The sequence below is a fragment of the Typopeltis vanoorti genome, chromosome 22, assembly GCF_054136105.1.
Source record: "Typopeltis vanoorti isolate ZY-2024b chromosome 22, IOZ_Tvanoo_1.0, whole genome shotgun sequence".
Taxonomy (NCBI): Eukaryota; Metazoa; Arthropoda; class Arachnida; order Uropygi; family Thelyphonidae; genus Typopeltis; species Typopeltis vanoorti.
Window position 1 is genome coordinate 97,431,820 of NC_143570.1, and position 12,117 is coordinate 97,443,936.

Consider the following 12,117-nt stretch of genomic DNA (forward strand, 5'->3'; position numbering starts at 1 on the left):
CAGCAGAAAAACGCTGCAAATTCCCCAAAATATAAGAAAAAATTATTTTGGGATTCGTTTGTAATCTCTGAATTGAGAGATGCTTTGGAGAGACTAGATATAAATAAATCATGTGGACCAGATAACATACAAGGAATTATGTTCAAGCATCTTCCTTTCCTAGTCCTAGATTGGCTACTTCACTTACACATTTTCTTCTTGTAGGGTCGGCCTTGCGAGTCCTCTTTTTCCATTCTTTCCTATCTTGTGCCACTTCTTCAGTTGCTTCACACTCTTCCATATCTCTTCTCGCCACTTCTCTCCATGTTTTTCTCGGTCAACCTCTTCCCATCCACATTCAGATTCATAGTCCTATTTACACTTTCAGTTGATGAGCCCCATTCAAAATGTCCAAACCATCTTAATCTGTTTTCCCTAATTTTTTCAACTACTGCTACCACTCCCAAACTACCTCTGATAAATTCATTTCTAATTTTATCCTTTCTTGTTACTCTGCACATCCACCTTAATATTCTAACCTCTGCCACCTTCATCATTTGCTCATGTATTTTATTTACAGAGCAACATTCTGAACAATACAGCATGGCAGGCCTCACAACTAACTTATAAAGCTTTCCTTTTAGACAAATCGGGACACACTTGTCACACAAAACAGTACTGGCTTGATTCCACTTTACCCATCCAGTGCTAATTCTACCAGTCACATCTTCATCAATCTCACCATCTCTCTCTCTGTAACACTCAACCTAAATACCTAAACTTTTCTTTCCCCTCCAAAATATAATTTTCGATACTTACTAAGGTATTCTCTTCATCATTTATTTCTCTGCTAAAAAGCACTCCATATATTCTGTTTTTGTCCTACTCAATCTTAATCCCTTAGTTAACTCAATTTTAATTAACTCAATCTTAATTCCAAGGCCTTTCTTCACTCTTCCAATTTTAAATTAATCCTATCTCTTGTGTGCTCAATCAAAACTGCATTGACTACAAATATCATACACTGTGGCACCTCTCCCTGCACCAATTCAGTAAGATCATCTAATATCAATGAAAACAAATATGGACTAAGGGCAGAGCCCTGGTGTAGTCCAACTCTCACTGGGAAATATTCTGTGTCACCACAGCAACTTCTTACAGATGTTACCACATCATTGTAGATATCTTGAATGATGCAGATATAATTAAATTGGGCTGATTTTCATTGGAGCACTTTTCATGGAACTCTCTTGAATGCTTTCTCTTACTTCACTTATAAAACAATAGCCTAAAACAAGGAAAAGATCCAAAAGCCTGAAAACAGACATAATCATGCCAATTTTAAAGCCTAACAAACTTCAAGATCAACCAGGAAGTTACTGCCCAATTTCACTGATTTCAATTCTAGGCAAATTGATGGAAAAAAATGATACTCCAACATTTGAACTACTATCTAAACAAAAGTAGTATCCTACCATATTTTCAGGCTGCCTTTAGAAGAAATCACTCTACAATTAGTCAACTTTTCTACTTAACCCAGTCAATTCAGGATAACTTCCAGATCAAACCTACCAAATCCGCCATTGCAGCTTTTATAGATTTTAGCAATGCCTTCGACAAGGTCTGGAGACGGAAACTTTTTCCAAGCTTTGTCATATTGGAATAGAAGGAAAGGTTTTAAACGGGATTTATGACTTTCTAAGAAATAGAACAATTCAAGTTAGAATAAATAATACTTCTTCCAAGAAAGTGAAAATCACACAGGGACTCCATCAAGGCAGTATTTTGAACCCACCTCTTTTTTCAATCTATTTAAACAACTTTCTCTTACTCTTAAAATATAAGATAAAATATAAATAAAGAAACAAAGATAGTTATGTTTGCTGATTTATTATTATTATGTGATGCACTCTCAGGGGACCCTGTAACCCCCAGAGAGCGCGTCCCCTGGGTGGCAGATAGGGGAGCCCACCATGTGTGTGTGTGTACATGCGCATGCGTGTGTGTATATATATATATATATATATATGGTGGGGTGGTCTGAATATACTGAATAAGGACTCGTGGACCAACAGGGCCATAAGGGGCAATCATCTTGATTGTAAGGGAAGCGGCACTTCCATGGACCCCTAGCTGGATCTATCCTCTCCTTCTTCTACTTTGAGGAAGACCCACTTACTTTAATCTTTCCTATAAGGCCTTATCAGTCAACTCTTTATGGCCCTTGTGCTATTAGAGTACTCGAGGGCCATGGGATCTTTTCATTTCTGGCCTTACAACTATGTCCTCTCTATAAACCTTACTATATTTCTTCTATAATCTACCCTTTCCCCTTCAATATACCCTATTCCTCCTATGGGTTTAAATTCGGAAGAAGGCGAGTTCAGAAGCCTTAAGGTAGCAGCCCTACCACTGAACTATTCCATCGTCAGGCTAGCCCCCCGACATGGAGAACATAACCATACTTGTAAGCTGACAGAAAAAGACAATCGGATTGAATCTATGGGAAACGACACTGGAATGGAAAAGGGAAAACGAAAATGGAAACGACAAAATATAATACACATAGCAAACTGGAATGTAAGAGGAATAGCATATAAAGAAATAGAATTAGACCAGTTATTAAATGAAAGAAATTTTAAAATAGCAGTAATCACTGAAACAAAAAAGAAATTAAAAGGAACTATGAGAACTGAAAATTTTAATGTGATATACAGTGGAGTCGACAGAGACCAAAGAGCACAAGCAGGGGTCATGATTTGGATTCATAACTCCCTTTCAAAACAGTTAAAACATTATAAATTATGGAATGAGAGACTAATAGAAGCTAGAATAAAAATAGATACAGGCTATTTAACAATAATTGGTTTATATGACCAAGAAGAAGGAAGAGAACAGGATAATATTGATTTTTATAATCAGCTACAAAACATATATAATAAAATAAATAAAAATGATTACATAATTTTAGCATAGACTTAAACGCAAGAATTGGAAACACGAAAATTAATAATAATATAGGAATATATGGAGAACACACTCTAAACAGAAATGGTAAAAAATTGATTGCCTTTGTAGTTTATAATAAATAAAAAAATAATGAATTCCTTCTATAAACATAAAGACATACATAAATATACTTGGGCAGCAAGAGGATGGAAATCAATATTAGATTACTTCATATTAAATGAAAAGACATCAAAATTTTCACTAGATGTTAGAGTTCACAGAGGATATGAAATAAGCAGTGACCACTTCCTTGTTAAAATAAAATTAAGATTACCACCTAAATGGCTACAAGTAACAAGAACAGAAAGAAAAATTGAAACATTTGTTTATAAAACTAGAATAGACTATTGAATGACACAAATGTACAATGGCTATATGAACAAAGAATTAACCAGTATCTAGATAAAAGAAACAAAATGAAGAAATAGAAATAGAATGGCTTAATATAAAAACGATACTAAATGCAGCAGCAAATGAAAGTTTAGAAAAGACCAAAAAATTCAATAAAAGAAAAAAACTGAAAATCTGGGATGATACAATCAAAGAAATAATCAAAAAGAAAAAAGAAGCCTATCACAAATGGTTAAGCAGTAAAAGATTAGAAGATGAAATAGAATATAAAAGAATAAGAGCCATAGCTAAAAGAGAAGTCAGAAAAAGACATAGAGAATCATGGAATAAATTTGTTTCTAATTTAGAACATGATTTATATAAAATAAGACCCAATGTATATAAGATTTTGAAACACCTAAATGCAGATACCAAAGAAAACATAAAATTAAATACTGAATTGAAATTAGAAGAATTTCTAAATTACTACACAGAACTGTGGACAGACAAATATTTTAAAAAAGACAACTGGCAAACAATTAATGAAAATGAAAAGGAAATAACTGAAGAAGAATTAGAAATCAGCCTGAAAGAAACAAGAAACAGAAAATCACCTGGAGAAGATAAGCTAGGTTCAGAACTATATAAATATGCAGGAACAAGATTCAAAGGAAGACTCTTATTATTTTTAAATAAAATTTACTCAACTGGTATCTCCCCAATAGAATGGAAAAAAGCAATTGTGATTCCTATCTTTAAGAAAGGTAACAGAGATGCCCCTAAAAACTATAGAGGTATCAGTATACTAAATTCATGTTACAAAATATACAGCAGAATCTTAAATAACAAACTAATGAAATATTCCGAAAACTTTATTCTAGAGGTACAAAATGGATTTAGAAAAGGACGATCATGTATAAACCCAGCCTTCTGCCTAAAATTAATCATAGAGAAAAGAAGAGAATATAATTTAGAAACACATATTGCATTTATTGACTTTGAAAAAGCATTTGACAAAGTTAATATGTTTCATATTAATTAACATATTAAAAGAAAGACAAATACCAAATAATATCCTAAAAGCTGTCACAAGTATATATGAAAATAATCAAATACAAATAAGATTAAATCATGAGCTATCATATACAAGAGAGATAAACCAAGGGGTCCGACAGGGATGTCCTCTCTCAGCAACTCTTTTTAATATCTACTTAAATGAAATAATAATAAAATGGAGTAAAAATTTACATCAAGGAATTAAACTTTCACCTACAGTTAACTTAAACACTCTCCTCTTTGCAGACAACCAAATAATAATTACAAATTCTGAAGATAACTTACAGAAAGCTATTTTAAATCTAAATGAGATATCCAAAGATTATGGTATGATAATATCAACGGAAAAATCAAAAACTATGGCCTTTAAAGGACAAGATCCAGCAAGAACTAAAATAGTATTAGATAACAAGATCTTAGAACAGGTGAATTCATTTAACTACCTAGGATGTATGATCACTTATGAAAATGAAAAAGATATAAACATAAAAATTGCAAAATATTTAAAAATAACAGGAGTAATTAACTCTATATTTAAACCAAACCTAGTTCAAAAACAAACCAGGCTAAAAGTATACAATACATTAGCCCTACCGGTCTTAATGTATGGAAGCGAAATCTGGACAATAAAACAAAAAGACAAACAAAGATTAACAACAGCAGAAATCAAGTTTATGAGAAAAACTGCAAAGTATACCCTATTTGATCACAAAAGAAACGAAGATATTATGAAAGAATTAAACCATGAACCAGTAATAGAAAAAATTAAAAAATATAAACATAGATGGATGGAACACGTTCAAAGAATGAAAACAGAAAGATTACCAAAATAAGCCTTAAAGTACAAGCCATTAGGAAAAAGAAAACCAGGACGTCCTCTTAAACGATTCAACGATGACTTCTAAGGCCGGAACAGGCCATACTAGGCCTAAATCCTTAATACGTATGATGATGATGATTATGTGATGCCTCCAAGGAGTTCAAAGATTCATCAAAGGTGGGCACCTACTTGACCACTCTCCCATCTCCACCAACTACAGCAAACCATATCATCTACGTCAACACCATCTACTGACCATCAACACTAGTATTTTTACAGACAATCACAAACATCAATGCCCAAGGCAGGATTCAAACTCACAGCCTTTTGGCTGGAGAGCATATACACTAACCACTCGGCCAACCAGGCCAGCCTAATTGATCCTATTCTCAGCTCATAACTTAGAAACAGCTGAAGGTCACTTAAGCAAAGCTATTGAAAGTTTATCTACATACTATCAAAACTAAAAAAAATCAAAATCAACCATACTAAATCAGAAATTTGTACATTTACCATTAATACCACTGCAGAAAGTGGAGACCAAAGATTAAGCTAAACAATCACTAATTACATTTAATGAAACCCCAAATGCCTTGGAGTTACTCTGAATCCATCATTAAGCTTTAATAAACATATCAAGATATTTCAAGTCAAGAGCAAAAAGAAGACTAAATATCATGAAACTTATCTCTGATAGAGAGTGGGGAGCTGATGCTATAACCTTAAAAGTCACATACACCTCTATTATCTGACACATAATGGAATATACTTCACTCATTTGAATGCAAACATCACAAACCAGTTTAGACAATCATACAAAAATTCAGAAAATGCAGCTAGAATCATATGTAGCCTGAGGAATACAACTCCTGGAAAAATAGCAGAATTTGAATCCAGCCTTGTTCCTTTGAATATTAGGTGGCAAAAAAATCTTACAAAATTTAAAAAGGGGCAACCAACAAACAGAATAAAGAAAAATTCCAGAATAAAATCGTGAAAAATAAAATTCCCTTAGACTGTCCAAATAAAATAGCCAACTACCCAGCACTTCCTCCAAATCAAGACAGGAAAAATATAGTTATTAATTTTGAAATAGAGAAACACGAGAAAAAGAGCCTAGAAAACTTTGAAATTCTGAGATCATTATCTCTTTCAAAAATAATGAAATATGGACCTGATTCAATAAAGATCTACACAGTTGGTTCCAAAAATCCAAATGGCAATTCGGGGAGTGGCGTACTTATCTACGGCTCTCAAAATATAGAACTAAAACAACCAACAGTGTAGGATGCAACTCATACCAGGCAGAATTAATAGCCATCAACACATCATTGCAGCATTTGGATAAACAAAACCCAAAGGAATTTATATTTTTCACAGATTCCTTAGGAGCCCTTCAAGTTATTAAGTATTGTTACACTAGCCATCAAGAAATACTTAGAGACATATCAAAAAACATAAACAAACTACATAAAAATTCCAAAATAATTTTTCAATGGATTCCATCCGACAAAAAGAAATGAAAATGAAGATGAAGTAGCACAAATGGCTGCAACATCAAGAGATACCACAGATTTTGATATTTTAAAACTACTCAAAAAGAAAATGCAGAAAGAATGATTCTCCAGGACATACTCACCACCGGTATTCAGCAGAAAAACCAGGAGCTACCATCAACTCCAAGTTTAATCGCTGTGTCACTACCATGATTTCTCGCCACAAGACTGGCCACACAAGCCTAATCAAGTTTAGCAATGGCATAAAAGTCTTCCCCATCTGCAAAATCTGTAATATCGAGGAAGCATCACCACTGCATTTACTAACTTATATGAATATTTCTAAATGTGAACTTCATAACAACCCAAAAAAGGTGCTTTATAAAATACATGAATCTGACCTCTATGATCTGGTGTAATAATACCATGGGATAATAAAAAAAAACATATAAACTCCTTTCTCTTTGATATTCCTGCATGTCTATTCATTGTCCAAGATAAAACAACATAGTCACTCTCTTCAACCAGAGGCCGATAAGCCATCTCACTTGCAATCAATTCTTATGATGCTATTACCAAATCTGAAAGCCTTTATCATCATGCTCCTTCTACTACATGTTGCCTAAGACATCTGCCCCTCAAGAATTTCAGCAATTCTATTCCCTTACTACTACTACTACATGCAGATTCCTTTTTCCAATTTATACTGCTGCAGTTTTTTAATTGCAGCAGTAAGGATCTCCCATAATGATCACTGCTTTCATACTTGCCAAGCTCAACTGCCTAAACATCCCCTGCTCTTTACCCTCTATGCTCCCTGGCTTATAGCAACACCTCACTAAATATCCTGTCCTGCCCACCTCCAATTGACACCATATGCTTTCAAAACCATTAGTCCTATTATCCTTGAAATCTTCCACTCTGAGAGGACACAACTCATCACTTAATAGATGGCATTGGTGTAGATGATGATGGTAGTTACGGTTTGCTGTAGTTGGTGGATTGATTGGTGGAGACAGAGAGTCATAGAGTAGGTCCTTAATGAGTCTTTGAACTCCTTGGAGGTGTCACATAATAATAATAATAAAAATAAGCAATACTCCATCACCAATTTGCCTTTCTATTCTGCTGAAAAATGTTAAACTCTGACATCTAATCCTGTCAGTATATTATCTTCTGTCAAACATCTCTCACTGGTCGCAATCTTTGAAATAGGTTGAGGTTATCAGCACCACCAATTCATCCCTTTTATTCTGGATACTCCTGGCATTAATATAAAGAACCATCAAATCGTCAGTGTTTCTGTACCTATTATTATTCCCTTCTGACTCCACTGGATTCCTCATTACACCATATATTCCCCTTCTCCCCAAGCGATTATTCCTACAAGAGGCCAATCTGTCCTCATACTCCACATTCCAAAAAAATATTTTCTTTTCATTTTTTTATTTTCTTTAATTATTTTCCTTAACATTTTAAGGAAACTTTTATTAATATTCTTTCCAAACAGTTATTCTAGTGCTGATTTTTCAGGTAATGCTAAAATTTTGACATACCCTTGCTGGCAATCCATTATCAACCAGTTCTACTTCCTGCATGTCCACACTGTTGTAATATGGTTTCAGCATATCTTGAAACTGCAAAGGTCATTTAATATGTCAAATTTTTAAAAATAAACTGAACAAGATAAAAATAAAGCATTTCTTAAATACAAGATTCATAAGATATCAACGTGATAATTTCTCACACTACATATTAAGTTTTCAAAGCAACTATTACCATAGGACACACTGTATACTTTCTCAAAAGTCGACCTGTTGCTAAGTAATCTCATAATTCAAGAGTGTCATAAGATTACTTGAGTATAAAAGTACTCTAAGCAACTAGTAACCTGCCTCATTTAAAGTAGAGTACTCTGTACTTTAAGTGAGGCAGGTTCCTAGTTGCTTAGAGTATTTTTTCACTCAAATAGTCATATGACACACTAGAATTATGAGATTACTTGAATAACAGGCAGACTACTGGAAATCATGAATGAAATGAGTGTTAAAAAGTTTTGTTTCCAGAACATTTTAGTATATTAATAATAAATGAACTTGGAAATAAAGGATATGAGTATCTCAAACATTTATTATAAGTTAACTGATTAGGGAATGCAACAGATGTACAATCTTAGATTTATATTATCTTAGATTTGATTACTTCAACGTGTAAAGATGGTGTCCAACAAGAAACATACGTCAGTGACGTGCAAGACTTCTACTTCTACACGAAAGGCTGGCTCAGTGTTAGATTTTTCGCATTGATGCGTTGCGGAAACTGCTACATGTATGCGCCGAAGAATGTGAAGGATCTGTGGTCGGTCTGGCTAAATGAGAAGAACGAAAATGTCGACATATGTGAGAAGTGTCAGAATAGGCTGGAGCGTTTAGAAATGGAAGCTGACATTAGGACCGTAGCGAAAGAACTTCGGTGGGAGTTCATGAAAATGAAAAATGACCTTCGTCTTCTGCATGAGGAATTGGAAGTGCTCAGTAAGGAGATACTGGAAGTTAAAACTGAGTTTAATGTGTTAAACATAGAAATTAGGACTATAGAGATTACTTTAGCTGAAGTAACTAGAACAGGATTACATATGGGTGAGTCTTTGGTGATGCAGTAATAAATAGTATGGGAGTGATTGGGAGTCAACAAAATAAAACCATAAGTGGCTTAAAAGAAACGAGATGTCGTGAGAGTGGGGGGGGGGTAAGTAATAGAGCATTGAGTAATGAAAATGGGAGAGTTATGCTGAATAGCGTAGAAAATGAGTCCATGAGTGACGCTTGTGTGGACTTGAATGAAGTTAAGAGTGGTAAGATATATGGTGATTCTATGATTAAGGGTATGGAGAGTGGTATGCATGAGGAGTGCTTGGCTGGTGGGACAACAGAAAGAATGGCTTTAGCAATAAAGAGAGGGCATGAAGCAGACAAGATGATAGTTATGGTGGGTACAAATGACCTGAGTGGTGGTATAAATCGGGTAGAAAAAGATTTAAGAACATTGTTAGATATTTTGAAGAGGAAAAGTGTCAATGGGAGAATAGTGTGTGTGTGCTGCCTCGTTTTAACAATTAGGAGTTAAGTAGATGAGCGATGATAATGAATGATATGATTGCAATAATGTGCAAAAAGAGAGGTCTGGAATTTGTTGATGTTTGGAGTGTGTTTGAAGGAAAAAGACAGTTGTATGCTAGAGATGGACTGCATCTGAACATGGAAGGACATAAGCAATTGAAGAAGTTACTGTTTCTGAACAAGTTGAAGTAATTGGGCAGGGAAACTAATATTGAAAAGGTTGAGTGTAAGAGATAGAAACTTTAGCACTGATTGCATATTTATTGATCCTTATATGCAGAATAAATTGCAGAAGAGAGGGGATAAAAATTGGCATGGGACTACTGAAATTATTGACTTATATATCAGTTCTAACACCAGTACAAGATCTAGAGGGAATTTGCAATTTTTGTATACCAATGCAAGAAGTATTCGAAATAAGAGAGAAGAATTTTTGGCATTAGTCAGTGCAATCTCACCAAAAGTTGTAGGCATTAGTAAAACTTGGCTGTCAGCAGAAGATGTGGCTACTGGAATTGAATGTGATGGGTACAGTATTTTCAGGGAAGATAGAGAAGATAGAACAGGGGGAGGAGTACTGTTGATGATAGATGATGTGTTGCAGCCAAAGAAAGTAGTATATAAAGATGATAGACATGTGAATGAGAGTTCATTTGAGGCGGTCTGGTGTGAAATAGTGACCAATGCAACCAAATATACAGTTGGATGCTGCTATAGGCCAGGGAGTACAGGGTTAGATATTGAATTCATGAATCAGCAAATTAGTGCAATGAGTGCAGGTTTAGTGATTATTATGGGGGATTTTAATTACGGTGATATCAATTGGAAGGAGGAAATATCATATAGCAAAAAGAAAATGGAGTTCATACATCTTCTACGAGATAATTACTTGAAACAGCACATAACTGAAGGGACACATGGTGTGAAAGTGTGGGACCTGGTTATTGGTTCAGAGGTTATATGCATGAGTAAGGTGTCCTCGTTACCTCCAATTGGTGAAAACGATCATGTGGTATTGACTTGAGAGGTTGCAAAATCTGAGGATTTTTCTATTAAGAAGGGTATATATGGAATTACAGGTTAGGCAATTATAACAAGCTTTGGAGTGAGCTTGCAGCCATCTCATGGTAGAACATATTGCAGGGGAAAGATGTTAGCAGTACATGGGATAAAATCAGCGGGTATCTGAGGAAAGCAATATCAGATTGTGTACCCATGGTCAGGAAGTCAAACAAGGCAGGCGTTAGATGGAAGAGCAGTAGTATCAAGCTTGATCTGCATAAAAAGAAAATGTTATGGAGAATTTACAAGGATAACTTTAGTGGGTGCTGATGGTATTGAGGTGACAAAATTCAAAAGTCTTTTCAAAAGTCTATCACCCAAGTGAGGATATCTCCGTACCTGTAGCAATAACTAATGTGAGAATTGAAGCTAAAGAATCAGAGGTATTTAATATATTGCAAAATTTAAATGCAAACACTGCTGTAGGCTTAGATGGAATATCAGCTTGGGTATTGCGTGAACGTGCAAATGAATTGTCAACCCCTCTTACTTGGATATTTAATTTAAGTTTGAACTCTGGTATGGTCCCTAGGGAGTGGAAGTTAGGCAAAGTGGTTCCTTTGCATAAGGGTGGCTCTAAAACTGTGGGGTAGTTAATTACAGACCAATCACCATCTCGGGAGTGGTGGTAAAAGTATTGGAAAAGTTGGTTAAAGACAAAATTCAAGAATGGGTGAATCAGGATATGATACTCTATAGAGGCCAACATGGTTTTGTTAAAGGTAGATCCTGCCTTAGCAATCTATTAACTTTTCATAATAAAATGACATCTGAGTTGGACAAAGAAACTGGCTACAGAGTGGTACTTCTGGATTTTGCTAAGGCTTTTGACAGGATACCCCATGGAACACTGTTACGCAAATTGGAGCAGATGGGAATGGATACTAAATTGGTGATATGGATAGGAGAATGGCTCAGGGAGAGATACCAGAAGGTGGTGTATGGAGGAGCCGAGTCCAGGATGAGGCAGGTGACCCGTGGTGTGCCTCAGGGCTCCGTGCTTGGGCCATTGTTGTTTAATTTGTATATAAATGATATAGGAAATGGCTTACAGAGAGATATTCAGTTGTTTGCTGATGATGCAAAGTTGGGTAGCGCAATAAAAAATTAAGCTGATGTTGAAAGTTTGCAGGATGATTTAAATAAGCTGGTAGAATGGACAAATGATAATGGATGTCAGTTCAATGTGGAAAAGTGTAAAGTCATGCATTTGGGGATTAAAAGATTACCAGCTTTGTACTACATT

At 35.0% G+C, this 12,117-nt stretch overlaps 1 protein-coding gene across 1 annotated transcript in view; it reads right to left on the reverse strand.

The window, feature by feature from the left end:
- Window positions 1-12,117, reverse strand: part of LOC150094582 (voltage-dependent calcium channel subunit alpha-2/delta-3-like) — a 1,537,934-nt gene that overhangs the window by 524,840 nt on the left and 1,000,977 nt on the right. Inside the window, exon 20 of the mRNA XM_090412095.1 lies at window positions 8,247-8,327. Coding sequence (XP_090268221.1) covers window positions 8,247-8,327 — 81 coding nt within the window. The remainder of the gene's footprint in view (window positions 1-8,246; window positions 8,328-12,117) is intronic.